This window comes from Pempheris klunzingeri, chromosome 9 (genome assembly GCF_042242105.1).
Source record: "Pempheris klunzingeri isolate RE-2024b chromosome 9, fPemKlu1.hap1, whole genome shotgun sequence".
NCBI lineage: Eukaryota > Metazoa > Chordata > Actinopteri > Acropomatiformes > Pempheridae > Pempheris > Pempheris klunzingeri.
Genome location: NC_092020.1, coordinates 14180799 through 14200111, shown reverse-complemented (window position 1 = coordinate 14200111; position 19313 = coordinate 14180799). Strand labels below are relative to the sequence as shown.

The 19313-nt window shown below is 39.9% G+C and overlaps 1 protein-coding gene across 1 annotated transcript; it reads right to left on the bottom strand.

Moving 5' to 3' along the window:
• Nucleotides 1–6319: 6319 nt before the first annotated feature.
• On the bottom strand, nt 6320–14428 carry LOC139206888 (equilibrative nucleobase transporter 1-like). Its single transcript, XM_070836488.1, has 13 exons — nt 14366–14428; nt 13596–13917; nt 13309–13438; nt 11427–11473; nt 11241–11317; nt 9600–9692; nt 9364–9503; nt 9059–9171; nt 8757–8900; nt 8514–8621; nt 8197–8383; nt 6648–6771; nt 6320–6518 (listed from the first exon to the last, which is right to left on the bottom strand). Exons 2-13 carry the CDS (start codon nt 13780–13782, stop codon nt 6396–6398), a joined length of 1473 nt encoding a protein of 490 aa, XP_070692589.1. The 5' UTR covers nt 13783–13917; nt 14366–14428; the 3' UTR covers nt 6320–6395.
• Between the last annotated feature and the right edge of the window lie 4885 nt (nt 14429–19313).

Here is a 19313-nt window from a genome sequence, read left to right as displayed (position 1 = left end):
TCTAGAAAATATATAAACGTGCAAAATACAAAAAAAATAAGGCAATTGTGTGAAAAGGAATGGGTGGGCAAGAATAGATGGAAAGCCGTTCTGAAAGTCTCTTTGAAGTTGTCTCGTTTCCTCTGCCACAGGCAGGAGGAGGTGTCTCTTTGGCTTCCTTTTGTTTCGGCGTGGCTCTCCATTAGCAAGTGCATGCACGGATCCCGATACTCCTGATGGCCCAGTTTGTATTGTCCACGCCCTTTGGTGCACCAATAATGTCTTCTTCTTTCTGTTTTTCTCATCCCATTTGAAAAATGACACAGAGATCAACCACAATAAATAAACACAAAAGCACAGTTTGAAGTAGAAAGCAGGCAATGGCATATTGTGAATTGGTAGGTATTTGTAGCCTACACAGTAATCCTAAATTATAAGTAGAGATATATGGCATTTATGTAGGATAGACAGAAGGGAGCCTGGTTTCACATGTGAAATGTGATTGCAATACGTCCTTAAGAAACTCATGAAGAAAGAGTAAGAGAAAGGCAAGAGGATGAAGACAGCTGCAAGTTTAAAGACTACATAGACCATCAGTAAACCAACTGAACAGCAGCAGAATATGTCCAACTTGTGGCTGCAAGAGGTCACCAAAAGGTATGGAGAAGCTTATTACCTGTTTTGTATTTTGACACATTGTCTTCTTATGTTGTTTGAGTCCCCACCTCAAGTTTAGACATATTTTATTTTCATTTTTCCACACACCTCTGACTTTACTTATAAGCATAAATAAAATAAATAAAAACTCTGGGGAGACTCCTCCCACAGTACTTAGTTGCATCTCTGTTGATCTTAAACCTGAACTAAAATCACAGTAATTGTGATGATGATTACTTGAACTGTTTTCATCAGTTGATCAATTGACTGCAATAGAACATTTGTGTTCTTGTTTTACAGCTTGTTGTCAAGGCTTCATCCAGACTGTCTTCGCTATCAAGTTTCAATCCTTCACTGGGAAGTCACTTATTGAAATTCAGATATCTGAGTCTGGAATTGAGAATTATTGTAGTACACAATACATTTATTTTATTGAAACAAGTCTTCATCTATGGGCTCAATTATTTCTGCTTGTGAAGGATTTTTCCCTTTTTGAAGGTGATATGTCCCAGATCATATCCAGGAAAGTTGTGAATCTAAAAGTAAATCTGTCTGTTAGAGGTGACTGTTAGAGCAGCATTCCAGTAAAGGTTTTAGCTCTATTTCCCAGCCCTAATTGCATGAGATATACTGCACTAACTGGTTTTCACCTCTAAAAAGTATTTACCACCTTTGAGATTAATCCTGCTATGTAAACTTCAGTCTATGGGAGTGAAACTTCACTTAACTGGTTCCGCTCATACATGACAGAGACCTAAGATCGTTATTGTTGACAGTTCTCTGTCAAGCCTTCATACCATCACAAATGGTGTGCCACAGGGATCTATTCTTGGTCCATAGCTGTTCACATTATACATGAATAACATAATTATTCCCAATCAATACTTCAATGGCCTTTTTTGCTGATGACACTATTTTATATGCCCCAGGCTCCACCCAAGCCCATGCTCTGACTCGTCTTCAGTCTGTATTTGATTCTTTCCAAGTAGCACTTACTGATCACAAACTAGTTTTAACTGCAGAAAAGAACAATAATAATATTCTCCACCTCCACCAGTGACTCCAACTGTCCAACCACATCACCCTTACTGATCCATGCAGATACTTAGGAATTTGGCTTGACAGCAGGCTATCATCATATCATATAGATATCCCTCACGTCTGCACTGACGTTGGCAGAACTGAATTTAGGTACCATGCACTCTTTAAATGGACAGTAATTTAACAGTAATCTGCTGTTAAACTTGACTCATTCATTCCTCTAAGAGATTTTGAAGCCTCATTACCTGATGTCTTAATTTTCTTTTCTTGTTATTTTCTTTTTTGTGTTTCATGTAACTGCTTCGTTAATTCTTGTTAGTGTGTAATTGTGTAAATTCCTTGTTCTGTTTGTGTTCTTGTAAATGTTGTTTGTTCTCAAGTCTCTCTTGTAAAAAATATCTTAATCTCAATTAAACTGCCTGACTAAATAAAGATTGAATAAAAAATAAGTAAAACTATGTTTGACTCTTCTTGGGAATGTGCTGATTGTGACCTGGAGTGAACACACAACATAACTTAAGTAAGCATGATTTCTTGAAGGGCTGTCATGATATCAGAATTCATTATAACAGCATTGGTGAGATATATAGAAATTTTGAAATAATAACTATAAAGCTATCAGTCGAATTCATCTTTTCTTTGTCATGTGCAATTTGTCTATTTTTTTTAGGGCAAATGAATTGCACTTAAGATATGAACGTAGTGAGGTAGAGAGTGTCTGTCACCACATCTGTAACCACAACTGTACAAAAGCATTAGAAAAGAGCAGTGGATGTGGTAGTGTTAGTGGCAACCAGATGAACTGTTCAACAAAAGATCCACATGGCCGAACGTCTGCCATCAATACAATGTAAGATGAAACAAAACCACTTGCGGGGAGCAGGGGACAGAGAGTTTGTGTGAAGGCCACAGGATGACAGCTAACGACTCTGATACGCTGTGATTTATAACCTGGTCTGGGTGAACGCTCGAATCTGGGTGGCTGCAGGGTGTGCATTAAAAGGTGACATAGGACACCTACGAGGGTTCCAGTCAAACTGCCCGTTCACCGTAATAAATTTATATGATGGTTATGTCACTATCCTCCCCAGATCGTAGCTGTGACAGCGGTAAATCTAACACAATGTTTCTGTGTTTTACATATAACTGGTCTAGCTAGTGCAGCATTCCAGTAAAGATTGGCGCTCGACCTCCAGACCAAGACTGCAGAATATATGTTGCACTATATCTGTCACCTCTTGAGAATGTGCTGATTGTGACCAGGAGTCAACTCACAATATAACTCCGGTTGGCCTGGTTTCCGTATTAATTGAGTCTTCACACATGTATAGCTGGGTGGGGAATAGCCTTGTTTGGGCTTGCTGGCTTGGCTTTTCTTTGTCCACCTTGAGCAATTTTGCACGGTATGTCACAAGTGATTATCTTGTACCCCATATTTATAGTTATAATATGATTTTTTTTTTTTTCAATATTTGAATTAGTTTAATCTCAAAGTGTGTATTCCTGGCTCCTCGCTGCTTCAACTAGCAGCAGACACAGATGTAAAGATGGTGAGTACAAGCAGGTTTAAGAAAATTATCCCATGTGGTTACATATATTGATTAATAATTATACATTGCGTTTCCATCATCATAATGTTTGCATAGTGACTTATAGAAAGATCAATGGAAGTGTAAGCCTACCTCAAGTTAATTTATACCCTGAGAAGTCTTATCCCTGCCTGTTTGCTTCACTGCAGCAATATTTATTTTTACAATAATGGGCCTTTAGAAAACACTCAGTCTGATGACTATCTTGCATAGGCCTGCATCTATACTTCATGTACAATCGTGTGATTCACATCTCTGTCTGGAGCCGTCAATTGAGGTATCAGCTGCTCACATCTATCCAATAGCACATCAACACACCTCCATTGTCAGCCCATCATCTTGCTGTTATCTTTTTAAATACATTTCTCTCTCTACCTTTAGTACATTCATGCTGCTGTTATGTGCACTCCTCCTCCTCCCCATCACTGCCTCATCTTCACAGGGTCATCAGTGTCATTATTTCATCTCAACCTCATCAGACTTACCAGCCTCGGCAGAAGTCATCAGCCACTGACAGAGTCTGTACTCCGCAGGGGGGTTTATCAGTCTGCTGCTGTGGGCTGATGCCCTGCGACTACAAAAATCTTCCTGTAGCTTCTAAGCACTCTAGACTTTCCTGACAAGACTTGATTATTACCTCATTCACTATGTCTCTCCTTACTGAAATATCTTGCCAGTAATGCAAGACATGTGTATGTCATTGGCTAAAGTACGTGCGTGTCATGAAGTACTCAGTGGCACGTTTAGTTGTTTGTCTCAAATGCTACATCAATGCTGCTTTGCCTCAAAAGTGGAGGTCATCATTGCTCTATTGTAAACATGTTTGGCCGTCTCTGCTGTCATTCTTGATTATGTGTAATCTAAAGTCATGTTATATTAGTATATTATTACTTCTTAAATACATTTCCATGGGTCATTTTATCAATTTGGCAGTGAACATCCATAAAGTTGTGAGCGTGATTAAAAAGACAGATTAAAAACAAAATACAACTGCAGAGATATCCTCTTCTTTTGATAGGGCATCTTTGTCTGATAAATGTTCATGTCTGTCACACTCACAAGCACAGTCTGTGATGCAGCCTTTGTCATGTCCGAGCCCAAACTACGATGACATAACCAGGGTTATTTTTCAACTATATTTCGGACTTTTCAAAGCTTCTTTCAGAGCAAAGACATTATTCAACTGATTTCACATGCTGAGTCCTGCTCCTGATGACGAGTAAACTATTCTTGGTATGTAAAATCTGTGGAGTGTCCCTTTAATTTCAATCAATCAATCAATCAATCAATCAATCTTTATTTATATAGTGCCAATTCATAACAATGTTATCTCAAGATGTTTTACATAAAGAGCAGGTCTAAACCAAACTCTTTAATTAAGAGAGAGACCCAACGATTCAGTAATTCAAATATTTACGATTCAAGGATCCCCACATGAGCAAGCATCAGATTTGTCATTGTTAATGATGAAAGACAATCTGCAGATGAATCTACCTCAGAGCATTTAGTTATTTCTATAAGTGTTATCTTAATTGTTCTAATCCACCTGAAAGTCAATATAATAAATGTTTCTGCTTTAATATTCAGTAGAAATAAATTATGAATATACTATAATTAGTTGAAAAGTTGAGGTAGCATTCAGACCATATTTTATTTTAAAAGAGCTTTACTGCTGCTTTAAATGGAAAACAAACAGTAAATTTAACACGTTAACAACAAGATCTTGTGCAATCGAAAACATGTACTCAGTAAACCAAACACCAAGCAAAATCATTTTGAATCACTTTAATGTTTATTTTAATATAGCTGGATCTTTGCAGGTCATCAACATACAGTTTCTGCAGTTGGTTAATTTTTGGTCTTTCTTTTTCTTTTCTAAATATCTCCTTACTCGATTACAATTGCAGTTTACCGTTCACAGGTAGTTGCCTGCAAGTATATACATTTTTCTAGATTTTTGGGCCAAAAGTAAATATCAAAAGATAATACTTCCCTTTACTACACTACTAAAGTTCATACTGAAAGATACATTTCATTTGGTGCAGCGCAATGAAATTTGCATGTTTGTAGTATTTATAGTAACATTTAAAAAACATTACTTCCATTTGAGAATTGGCACTCCAGAGAAATACAGTCAACCTCAAATATAAACATACTAGTAAAAAAAACTAAATAAACGTACATATTTCCCTTTACATATCATTAAGTGTGTCACATTTTACAGTCAAAAAGAGAATCCTTCATAACACCAACTACAAACTGAACACCTGAGACTTTATATGTTGGAACATAAAAGAAGATCATATCACTGTTGGTTAATGTTTGGCACAATCATATTCATGTATCTGAATGAACCCACATGCAGAGACATTAGACACAAATCGGCTTTCCTGAGAGGTTTTTCTGCCAAAGAAAGAGCCTGAGTTAAATATGATTGTGACTCTCAGTTGTCCCTCATGCAGCCACTACACTCAACACTGTTGGTCCTATACTCTGGTCTGAAATAAAAATATAAATACAGAGAGATAACTCAAAGAGGTTCACACTGATATAAACATTAAATGCTTTTTACAATACAGTGCGTTATCGTTTGGCACTCTGAAGCCACCGTAACCCTGGTGTGATGGGTGGGTAGCATCACACAGAATATAAAAAACAGCAAAGTTAAATTGTAAGATCGTACAAAACAAGAAACATAATGTCAACAGTCATGGAAAAGCAGAATTAGAGCAGCCAACATGAGGAATTTTAAATGTAAACAAAACAATCAAAGCTAACAGTTGTAATAGCTGGGTTTTATGCATCAGATCATTCAGTGCAAAAAAAATAAAAAATCAATAAAATGTATCCAGGAAATCTCACAAGAGGTAAGGGGTTATGCAAAGGGTCAAATGCAGAGAGCTGCACCCCAGAGGCCCAGTTTATCAGTTTGGCTGTGAACATGCTCCAAGAGTGTGGCAAATGTGCTTTCACTCTGCACAAACTACAATCTGCTTTTACAAGCTCTTCATCTTCTGAAGAGGATACATGTGGCAACACAACACAGCCAAGCAAACACAAACAATCAAACAAACTGACAGTGTCACTGGTTATATTAAAGAGTCATTCTGCAAATGTATAGGCTTTACTTTAAGAGGAGGCAGTGATGGCGTTGCTCTTAGCTCGCTGAGACGCAAGATTTCGACAGTGCAGGTAGACTGAGAGAGGATGGATGAAGGCGAGCAGGCTGAGGACCGTCAGACCGATGTTCACCTGCAGACACATGAGGAGAGAGAAAGGGAGGTGGAAGCAGGGAGAGGAGATGAAGATGAAAATGGTGAAGAGGAGTCAAAGTAAACGGGTGAGATTTACAGCTGTATCACTTATATATCATGTACTCACGTATAAAGGGTCTCCATCCAGGACTTCGTTCACCAGGGCAAAGCAGGCATACTGCAGCAGAGAAAACACTGCAGACAGAGCCATGACCAGACCATACAGCTTCCCAAAGTGGCATGACGGGAACCTAAACACACACACACCAAATGATGACATGCCAAGAGGAGAAGGAGGTGGTGAATGTGGGAAAGGAGGATTTTTTAAGCTTTAAAAAAACATACCTTAAGAGGGTAACACTTTCATTTACCCACCCTTTTTCATCGATATGTTCAAAAGGTCAGCATTAGGGCATTTAATAGTCTACTAGCACCTCCTTGTGGACAAATGCAATAACCTGCTTTTAGCTTTAAGTATCAATGAAGGTTCTGAGTGTTCAGGGAAGGACACCGATAATTGCTGTATCCTGTTTCACTGATATTGATCTGAACACAGTCGAATAAAGAGTATCACTGAGGACCTTCTCTTTTTCTACAGTTCTTACTGGACTATCTGTGGTAAATGCAAATTGATTTAAATACTACACCTGTAGAATCTTACTTAGGAGGTCTTAGCTTGGGCTCACACAACCAACACTTTCTCTGTCACATATATACAGTATATAAACATATCAAAATGCATTATAATGCGTTATAAACAATTATCATATAATCATTATACGCAAATATAACAAAATTATTTTTAATGTACAAATTTGGCAACAGTAATAACTTTTCCCTCAAAGGTACAGTATATTGTATATATATTGTATATATTGTATATTGTATATATACAGTATATGTGTGTGTGTGTGTTTGTGTGTGTGTGTGTGTGTGTGTGTGTGTGTGTGTGTGTGTGTGTGTGTGCGTGTGTGCGTGTGTGCGTGTGCGTGTGTTGTCATATTATATAAAGTTAAGATTGTTGACAAAAGACATACATAATCAAAATCATAGTAATTAAGTATAGTCATTTTATAGTATAGTATAGTAACATTGAATATTTATATGATGCTTACATCAATATACTGGCTCAAGAAAGTGTTACTAAAACAAATATGTCAAGCATTTATTGTATTTACTTTCCTTACATTAATTGAATTCACACGTTCATACTTAAATCCTGCTCAATCCTGCTCTCTGTCTTCCTGAACAAGTTTATAAATAGGCTCATTTCTAGATACATGACACAACTTTTTTTTTGTTATTATATTTTTCCTGTATTCTAATGTTTTAGCATTTAACAATTAAATGTGTATCTTGTGGTGTGGAAAAACACTTTTGGGAATATTTTCTGTACAGGGAAGTGTGTTGAGGTGGTTTGGGCATCTGGCCAGGATGCCTCCTGGGCACCTCCCCTTAGAGGTTTGGAAGACTCTGGTCATGCCCATTAGGTGCACAGGTAGGCAGGTATGTAGTTATCCATCCAGCTGGACACTGGATTGGACTGGACTGGATTGAACTATGTCATTCATAGATTGCTGTCGGGCTGTTGTGAGAATTCCTACCAATAAAATTTTGTGCAGTCCAAAAATGGGAGTGTGCATGTGTGTATTTGTGTATGTATGTTTAACACTCACGCCACACTGATGAAGGCTGCGTTGCCACCATAGAGGAAGGAACGGTTGAGCACCTGCAGGATGAAGGTGAGGTACTGAAGTGGCAGGAACGGGATGGTGGCACAGACTGAGAACAGCAAACACTGCAGCGCTGTCAGGAAGAGAGAAAGCACCGAGGCCCGGAGATCTACGTCCTGTTCGCTCTCTCCTGCAAACAGACAAACACAAATGTAAACACACTTGTTTCATCAAGTTTTCTCCACCTGGAAATTGAATGGCTTGTTTAAAGAGTGGATAAGTCATGAGTTCACTAGTCATTGCTAGTGTTAGTGTGCTACCTGCAGCACGAGGTTTGCCTTTCAGTCTGTCCATGATGAGGCCGTTCCAGGGAGCACACAGCACGCCACACAGCTGTGTTATAGCAAACGCATTGATGTACTGGCTCACTGCAGGGACACACAAAGCGAGGATAACTGGTGAGTGTTCAGTATATAGGATGACTAAAGTTCTAATAAGTACAGTCTGCACAAACTTCCATCCTTGCTAAGATGGTGACCACATGATGTGTTTTTTATCTTTACCCAGTGAAGGCTCTCCCGCTGTCAGCCGGTGCAGGAAGGGGTTGAGGGTGCCGATAAAGAGATAATGTCTCAGCTGCATCACCGACAACCAAACCAGGTGCCACATAAAGAATCTGGACAGGAAACACTCACGGAAACTCTTGTCTGGGAGAGACGAGGGGAGACCAGAGAGATGAATGAAGAACAATTAGGAAAGTGAAGTAAATGGAATAAAATTGGTGGTGTAGAAACAGGATATGAAATTAGTTTATTCTATTATATCTTTCTGTTTATCAAACTATGAAATAGTAAACTGCACAAACCTTGTTTCACAGGAACGCCATTGTTGGGTGTTATTTCCTCTGTCATCCCGTGTGCATCACCATTAGCTTTTGCCTGCTCCAAGCTCAGAGTCTTTGATTTACCACAGTTTACCCTGACAAAAGTCAGAGGTCACAAAGGGTCAGATGTAGACTGAGGGCATTGTGGGAGTTATTTGATAAATATTTACATTATTGAAGTCCCAACCCGCTATTATCACATGTAACAGGATATGAAAGATATTTCCAAGGAATGTGGGAGGTGATGTGTTTACAGTACAGCAGTGAGCAGCCAAGTTAGCTTGTACCCGTATGTGTAGTGATCAGGCAGTGGGTAGGGAATGAACTTTCTTGGCATCAGGAAGAAAGTCCTGAAGAGGTGAAAAACACCACAAGCAGCCAGAAAGAGGAAGGAGGCACGAACAGAGACACCAGCCTCATGTAACAACTGTAGGAGAGGACAAGATTGGGTTGAGATCATCATTACGACAGGATGGTATAAATATGTTCAGCAGATTTCTTCTATGTGAGCCACGTTTCTCACCTTGATGACGAGGAAGAGTGCTGAGGAAGAGTCAAAAGCCCCGTTGTACAAAGTGATGATGGTGGAGCGACGTGAGCCGAACAGGTTCCCTACCTTTAAAAGACAAATTTGGATTGTTTAAAAGCAGTGAACATTGTATTTAACTGTATAATTCTGGGCAATGATCTTTTTTGCATCTGCCTTTCTGACACTCAATGTAAAATCAATTATTGCTGAGTTGAATTGCCTCTTTGAATATGAGGATGTGGTTCTGGACTCACATCTAAACCATTCAAACATTCTTCCTCTCCATCATTATGTCTCATGTCAGCCAAATGTCTGCCTCTAACTTGTTATCTTCCACGGAGCCTTTCTGTGCTTTCTCATCTCTCAGGTTCCTGTGGATCCTGTGGATCCTGGTCCTGGCCCTGCTGATGTGGTTCTCTGGTTCCTGTGGGTCCTGGTCCCGGTCCCGCTGATGTGGTTCTCTGGTCCCTGTGGATCCTGGTCCTGGTTCTGCTGATGTGGTATCCTGGTTCCTATGGATCCTGGTCCTGGTCCCGCTGATGTGGTTCTCCATCAGCCAATGGATGTGTGTCTGTCCAAGGCTACAGCCTGTCCGTCCTTAGGAGCTGGATCTCTCCTTCACTGTGGTGCTCCTGGAGGTTTCTCTTTTCCCACTGGGTTTTTTGAGTTTTTCCTTCCCGAAGAAGGAGGGTCATAAAGGGCAGGTGATGCCTCGGACTGATCCACCGGACTGATCCTTTGGCCTCATCGACTGCTGGACTCTTTATTAGATTGTTTGTTCGCTTACACTTCTTGTTTATTTCAGTGAACTTTGTAAAGCACTGTGAGACACTCTGTTGTGATATTGGGCTATACAAAATGAATTGAATTGAATTGAAACACATAAAATGCCAGTTTCCCAGAGAGGGCTTTTTGTTTTTTCCCCATAAGATCATGAGTTCAAGAGAAGCCCTGCAGCCAACAAAAGTGCACGAAGGGGAGACTCCATTTATCATTTGTGTTCTTGTTTGGTGATGACCTGAGGACACACCAGGGTATTTTTATCTGTTGAACTTGTGAACAGTGAAGTCAAACTTCTGTCACTCACAAGAACACTCTTACATGCATGTTTCTGAGTATGCTTTCCTCATAAATAGACCATGGCATGAGTGACGTTTAGCGGTTTTTATCATGTGCCTTTGCCACCTTTACATTTCATTGACAGAGCACACATGCAGGCACCCAGAAACAGATAAAAAAAAATGATACATCACCAAACTTAAAATAATGAGACAGAACCCTTATTGTTTGTACAGCAAGAACATGCTTTGAAGTTTAACAGCCTAATAAAGAGCAATAGATGCAACATTCACTATCCACTGATTCAAATAATCTGAATTTGAGCTGAAACAATTAATCATCAACAGTTTTGGTGCAGTTTGAATAGTGAAAATGCTAAGCATTCTTTGGATGCAGCTTCTCTAGTTTGAGAATTTGCTGCTTTTCTCTGTTGTATATCAGAGTAAACTGAAGATTTAGCAGTTTCAGACTTTTGTTTGGACCAAAGAAGGCCCTGAGAAACTGTGATGAGCAGATATAGAGTAATCAATTGAATAATAGGCAGATTAATCAAAATCTCAGTAATCTTGTCTGTACCTGCATGTTGGTGATTAGAAACAAGATGCCACCCACTGCCACGAGGGAGAGAGCTGGGAAGAGCTGGTTGGACAAGGCTGGTGGGAAAAGAAGGAAAAAAATGAACATTTACAGCTGCAACTTCTTGATTCTTGTCAGTATTTTTTAGACAGTAAAGAGAACAAAAAACAAAGAGATGTTTTTCACCTGGAGTCGAGAAGGCCACCATCATGGTACCCATGGTGTAAAGAAATCTGGTGGAGAAACAGAAATACAAGTGTCATCTTGTCATTTGATTGGCATCAATTTATTACAATGGGAGCCTCACGATACCAGGCATGAAAGCGAGAGTGATGTGGTAACACTTAATAACATGGTGCATAAAATTGTACTAGTTACTTAAGAAAAAGTGAGGAACAAATCAGGGAGCCACCCGATAATTAATGAATCATTAATGAATAATTCTTGAATAACTCTGAATCAAGGACTCAGAACACACACTATATGAATGAACAGTGAACAGACAGACTGACCACTTTCTTCATGAGAAGTTTCTGATTAACTATGAATTAGACACTGTGGCAAAAAAAAAATGGTAACGACTCATCAATTACTCATCAGGTAATCATTAGTTACTCTTTTTATAAGTAATGTAATCAGGTAAATAGAGGAAATCATGTAATAATGAGGGATTACTCAGTAACTACTCAGTACGATGAACTACTTTACTTGTCAGTGCACAAAAAGAGCAACTAATGATTAAATAATCAGTAATTACTGAGTAATTTCCAGTTGTTTGTCACTCTGAGTTAATCAGAAACTACTGATCAGTATTCAGTAGTCTATTCACAGATATTTATGAGCTGATCATTACCTAATTATTCATTAATCTAGTGTCACCCACTCTGTCCTCTTGTAATGCATCATATCTGCTACTCCATTCAGAGTTAATCAGAAACTACTAATTAACGATTTATTCATTTTCAGGTTGCTCCTGATTAGTCCTAACATGTTGCTTGATAAGTATCACTATTTTGTGCACCATACCGTAAAGTGCTACCTAATACACTTTGAGCAATTAAGAGGAAAAAATATGAAACTGAATATGATGAGTATATCACGGTTAACATATGTTCACAAGCACATTCTTCTGTTGCTGTTTGGAGAACTTTAATTTCCTTTTCTTGGCCGGTCCCAAGCAATCCTCATCCGCTCTTGCCGCCTCTTATCCGACTAGCATTCCTTGGCCTTCTATTTTCCCTCCACCCTCTTTTAGTGGAAACATATGGATGGCCATAGTAAAAGTTTGTTTTTGTGGATTTAGATACATCTGGGGCAATAGCAGGCCAGGTATGTGAGTGGGATGTACTGCTGAAACATCAGCACAAAAAACAACACATTTCTTTCCTCTTGTGATTAATAGTCCTGAACTTTTGATTTCTTGAACTCACTCACTTTTCCTCCCTCTAGTTTCAGTCTTTTAAGGGTCTGTCTGGCATTTCATTTCAGCCCTTCACGGCTCCCTTTTTTCATAAAACATTTTCTCTTCATTCTGCATTACTAAGTGTCAGGCTTTGGTATGTAAGCTGCGTCTCCATTTGTGTGTATATCCTGCTTTCTGGAGACCTCGGTTACTTTACATAACATCAACCTTGACCTCAAGCCATTCTGATCTCTCTGTGTTTATGCTTCGGCTGATCTCTTGTCACTTTCCTAGTAGTCCCACCTGTCCCCTTTACTGCAGAGACAGACTGAAATTACAGCAAACTGCCTATTTGCACAGGCAGAGAGTAACAGCCAAGCAAGGAGATGAAGCAGACAGAAACCCATCTGTCTTTAATGACAGTGTGTTTGGTTCAGTAAAAGCAGCAGGCCGCTGCAGCCCACAACTCTGTTATGTGAAGTATCTAGTAAACAAGTTTTCTTGCTTTTTATGCGTTTCATTTTTTATCATGTGAATGCACAAGTTACTGTTACCTTGATTCTGGTGGGTCACTCTACTGAGTATTCACTTTTTTGGTGAGAAATTGCACAAGAAATCCTTTACAACCACTGATCATCTACTTTTAAGTAATTAAGGTTGACTCACATCCCAAAGAGCCGAGCCACTGTAGTACCAAACCGGTCAAAGAGGAAACCATTGGGGAGCGTCAGGAAATTGTTCATAAAGGAGGCGATGGTGAAAACAAGTGAGAACTGTTCATCTTGTCGACTGCAATCTGGAGACACATAAATAGCAAAATAGAGAACCAAGGTTTATGGTTATGTGATTGAAAGGGTGACAGTGAAGGCCAGAGAGGTCTGCATAAAAGATGTCTTCATTAATCACATATATTCAATAATTCAAAGTAGTGGAGGTGAGGATAGACAACTGACCTAAGACCTGTGTTGCATTGACTCCTGTGGTGTTGACGCACAGAGAGCTGAAGTAGCCCTCCGTCTTCAGGACAAAAACAAGTGAAGCCCATCCGAACACGGCTCCAGCGAAACACAGACACTCCACCAGACCTGAGGCAAAGGTGAGCCAGCGTCGCACCCCAGAGGAGCTCTCACACGTCGGCATGGTCCCACACACCTACACACCTACACACACACACGTGCACGCACTCTCACAAAGGCAGACAATTTACAAGCACTATATTCTCACCTGCATAGACATACAAGCACACATGCACACAAGTGGCTTCTGTGACCTCACCTGCCCAAAAAAAATGGGAGATAAAGTGAGAAATGTATTTTGTTGTTTGGTTACCTTTAGAAAAGCTTAAGTGCAGACACAAGTCCATTCTGCGCCTTTAAAGCAATTACACGCTCATTTTAATCCAAAAAGAAACTGGCCTGCCTGACAAGTCAAGAGCAATTCAATGGAAAATCTTAAAGTTGTACAAGTGAGACGTGAGCTAAAAATGGTAACAGTAAATGGTAAATGTCTGGTAACAAATCCTGCCAGTCCCCCCAAAAATGACAGACTTCTGCATTTATTCAGAAGTTGGATAACAGAAAAAAATTACCCTCATTAAAAATAGTGGAAGTTCACAAAACCCCAATTTTAACAATAGAAGGAATCCATTAAAAGATGTAAATATCTCTGAGAAACTGTGTGTTAAATTGTAATATTCCCTAGTTTACGACTCTCAAGTACTCACAGTTTGGCCTCTGAGGTTCTCCCGTAAGCGTTCTCACAAACCACACCTCTCTGCTTTTGCCCAACTCCCTGTCTTTATATAGACCAGCTTCCTCTTCTTCACCAGTTCCCTCCCTCTCCTCCCTCCCCAAATGTTTTCCTCTTTCTCAACCACTCTCCCTGATGTGTAGCAGAGAATTCCTCTCCTAAGGGAGTTGGTGGCAGCTGAGAATAAGCGCTGCTGTAATCCCACCAAATCGAACAGCAGTGCCACTGAAAGAATTAAACATATTCCAGATGTGGATGCTGGGAGTGCTGGTTTAGTCTAGCCTGAAGGTCATGTGACTCGCACAAAGAAACAACTCAGTGAGTGCCGTGTGGAAACTGGCTCTCTGACATGACTGGGTGCACATGAAGGAAGAATCCAGGCTGTAAGGCAGGATGCTGTGGTGACTCATGGACTAACCCAAGACTCTCACCTGCACCTCTTGGCTGTGTTTGGAATTATGTCTTTACATTAAAAAGAGTTCCTTAAAACTGCGATATGAAGAACTTTCATTTAATAACAGTGTCTTTCACATGAATCTGATATCATAAGTTTAAAAAATGACATAAATTTAGTGCAGTGCTGCGAGCAATGTTTAGTATTAGATTCTAGACAGAACAACCTGGTGTGTTGAAGGCCATGACCACAATGTGACAAAGACATAAGATGTATCATTAACAAAGGGTTGAAAACTACAACTTTAAATGCTGTCTCCGCTAACCCTTTTTCAACTTTTCGAAAAACTGAATTGACACCGAATGAAGAGAAATATGAAGTTGTTTTTTTTACCTAATCCCCTTTCTCTAATAACACACATTAAAACCAGGAAAGCTTCTTTTACAAACGAGGAGTGTGGAGTTTGAAAAACATCAGTATTTGCAGGAAAGGAAGGTCTAATAAAAGATCCTGACAAGTTGCATTATGGGAATTTAGACTCTGGACTAAAAGTCTGCATATCTCAGTCTCAGTTGCATAGATCTTACCCAGTCTTTTTGAAATCTAGCAGTCCCTAAAATACAGGTGAGTGCAATAGTAAGTGGTTGGATTACCCCTTTACTGTCTATATCTATACTGTCTATATTGTCAATATTTTTTATACACACACACACACACACACACATACACATACATATGAAATCACTGTCGTGTTGCTGGTGACAACACGATTTCAGAGGCTCAACATTAACAGACCAAATCAATACAGACACAACATCCCAATGTCAGCCATGTCATCAAGCTCCAGTCCAATGTCAAGTCCATCTCTGCAAAAACTCCTGAATTAACCAAGTGTGTCACTCACTATCAAAGAATCATGAAAGACCACCTAGGTCAGCAGGCTGCTGGAGGTTGAGGGAGAGGTTGCTGCCAAAGATATACACCACTCATGAGACCTCCATGTATGGTTTACCACAATCATCTCCTTATCACAAGACACAGTGCATTTTACACACACACACACACACACACACACACACACACACACACACACACACACTGTGCAAGTGTTACTCACTTCCTAAACCCAGTGACCGAGTGTTAAGACAGCATCTTTATACATGTCAGTTTGTGTGTGTTTGTGTATATGTGTAGATGACTGTAAGTCCAAATGATACGCATTTAAACAAACAGAAAAACAACAACAAAACAGAAAAGTAAACACAGAATGAACATGCTCAGATCTAAGTTGTTCGAAGGTTAAAACTTGTTTTTACTGTTAATCTCAGGTTTACTGTAAGTGGCTGGTTTAGGAGGGGTCAGGGAAACAGTTAGCTGCTGGGCCTCTATTAAAGCACCATTTATCCCCATCTCTGTGCAATCTGAACAGTGATCCCCTGCCAGAATACTACATACTAAACCACAATATCAGCTGAAACAATGAATGTCTTAAAAGAATAGGAATAGGAGTAGACATTTTGGGGAATACACTTATTTGAGAGTTAGATTGACCCCACTGTCTTATCTGTGCTATAACCATGTAGTTGGAACCAGCTGATGGTTATCGTAGCTTAACATGAGGTCTGGAAATGGAGAAACAACTAGCCTGACTCTGCCCAGACCAAATCCACCTATCAGAACCTCTAAAGGTCACTAACTAACAGGTTGTATCTAGCTTGTTTAATCTGCACAAACAGAAGTGTAAAAATGATATTTCACTGTTTTACAAGGGTTATGTGACTTTCTGAAATCTCCACTGTTTATGTCCTGTGAAATGGAATCATTACACGTCATTATTTTGTTCACATTTACAAACAAGATATGACATAGTTAGCTTTAGAGGTGCTGATATGCAGATTATTTGTGTGGACAGATCCAGGCTAGTTGTTTTCCAGCTATTGTGCTACACTAATGTAACCAGCTGTTAGCTATAGCTTCATATTTATTAGACTGGTAGATGAGACTGGTATCTTCTCACCTAACTCTCAGTAAGGGTTAGGGTTAGGGTAACTCTCAGAGGCAAATCAGTGTTTTAAAGTAAGATTTTAACACAAGAATGCTCCTGAAGACAGGGACTCAGGATCCTGTTAGTTGATGCCATGCCACAGTTCAAGGTGCTAAAGAGTAGAGTTACAATAGATTATTACCACACACAAACTGCCCCACAGTGGTCTGTGCGTGTGTGTCTGTGTTTGTCAGGAAAAAGTGCCAACATCAGCAGCTTCTAGAACAGATAATGGTCAGATGTCATCATCATCTCTCATCTCATTTCTTTCATAAGAAAATGATGCCAAAATAGACACAAACCACGGGACTCTCTTTCTCCATTCCATTCACTGCTTCTTCTTTCTAAAAATGTTGAGGTGGAAGAGAAACGTAAAGACGAAATGTTGCACGTGACTTATAAGATCATCTGGTGACTGGTGACTCTGGCACCAGAGTGTTTTGATAAGCATGTTTGTAATGGGGCAGCATGGTGGTGCTGTGGTTAGCACTGTTGCCTCACAGCAAGAAGGTTCGAATCCCGGTTTGAACCCGGGGTGTTTCTGTGTGGAGTTTGCATGTTCTCTCCGGGTACTCCGGCTTCCTCCCACAATCCAAAGACATGCACATTAGGTTAATTGGTAACTCTAAAATTGCCCGTAGTGTGAGAGTGAGTGGTTGTCTGTCTGTCTGTCTGTATGTGGCCCTGCGATTGACTGGCAACCAGTCCAGGGTGTACCCCGCCTCTCGCCCGAAGCCAGCTGGGACCCTGACGGATAAGCGGTATAGAAAATGGATGGATGGATGTTTGTAATGTAGGATTTTGCCCTGTGATCTGCATAGTGTGTTACTGTCTGGATGGGTGTTATGTGTTGTTTGTTCCTCCCTCATTGACCAAATTATGTTTGTATGTTTTGAACTGATATGTGTAAAAATGTGTGCATGAGACTGAAATCAGTTGGATTCAGTTCACCTCTTATCCTGAATTACTAGCAGACCAAGAAGAAGTCAATGTCCCTTTGGCCTCTGACAGGGTTTAACATACACCTGGTTAATGTTTGACAGCTGAACCCCAGTACTAAACCCAGAAAAATGCTAAGCCTCTCAATGTGTCATATTTTCATTTTGTTTTCCTCTTTTGGCTCTGTACTCTAGTTCTAGCCTGAAATAATGACAGTTAAAGAGCTGAGTTTCAGCTTTACCCTTGTTGAGGGTGTTCAGATCTATATTTGGTGAACAATTAACTGAGCACCCAACTGAAGGGAAGAAGCCCATGAAACAAGAGCAAGGTGAAGAAGGCTGCTTCACCAGGCATGGATCAGAGGCTGTGGACTGCAGAGGATTTGCAACCAAATATGAAATATGACGACCTCAAGTTCATCTGTTTGAATATATTTTGGTCCCTTAAAAAGGGAGGACTATGCATGAAAGAGGCTATGATTCCTAGACTTTGAAACAACTTGCCTGAGGAGATTGTGCAGCTTTTTAAAATAGCTTTTTATATAGTCTTAAGGATATATTTCACATTTAAACTAAATTTCCATGGCCATATCTGCAGATCAAATGAAAACACATGAGATCCAAACACCCAATGACAAGAATCTTTACTTTGAAAATCATACACAGCTGTAAATTATTCAGCCCAGCCCCTGTTTCTGTAGCTCACTCTCATTAGTGATTCCCATCGTGGGTGTCAGGACCAGACAAGATCTACACAAAATCATGTTGGTTTTTCAGACTTCTCCAATCTTCACAGTCTTACTTCTTCGTGTCGTGTCTGTTATTCATTTTCATATTCAATTATTCATTTCTCAGAGGAGAAATTCACTTTGACTGAGCTGCTTGTGACTTATAGACAATGCAACATGTGATGAGGCAAACAGATATGGTTTAATATTATGAAGTAAGAAGTCGAAAAGAAAAGTTGGGAACTTCTGCTCAACACTGAAAGACCACACCACGGAGTCACCCTCAGAAAATCACAAAAAAATCCTACAGGATGCAGCAAGATTACACATAAAATCACTGCAGTTGAATCGGAGTGTGACCAAGGTCTTAATGCATGTAGTGTAATAGTGAGACTTCATGCAGCAGATAACAGTGACATTGCTATGTGGTGCGGTTTCTGCACAGCCCGGTGGTCATGCTTCTGCCCACACTGAACTGTATCCCACATAAACAGCTGTAAGTGAGAGCTGCGCAGGGGATCAAACAGAGGACAGCTTCTGATCTATTTTCCCTCTATAGCTATAGCTATAGTCGAGTGTCTTTTCATGGCAGGATGTACACTTACGTGATGTTATGCCCTCCTACAGTGATCCCATTGTCCATATCATCCACATATTGTTCATCCCATCAGATGTAAAAGGCGGACACACATGCTGCAGCCGCTGCTCACAGGGTTGGCGGGGTGCAGAGAGTCTGCTGCTCCCATCTCTGGCCTGTCCATGCTTCCCCCAGGTCCTAATGCCCCTTATTCCTCACTGCTGCTGGGAAACTTCATTAT

Coding starts and splice junctions, on each gene's coding strand:
- LOC139206888 (XM_070836488.1), bottom strand. CDS start 13,782: ATGCCGACGTGTGAGAGCTCCTCTGGGGTGCGACGCTGGCTCACCTTT. Junction 11,474..13,308: donor GTGGCTCGGCTCTTTGGGAT/GTGAGTCAACCT, acceptor TTTCTCCACCAG/ATTTCTTTACACCATGGGTA. Junction 6,772..8,196: donor GCAGCCTTCATCAGTGTGGC/GTGAGTGTTAAA, acceptor GTGTGTGTTTAG/GTTCCCGTCATGCCACTTTG.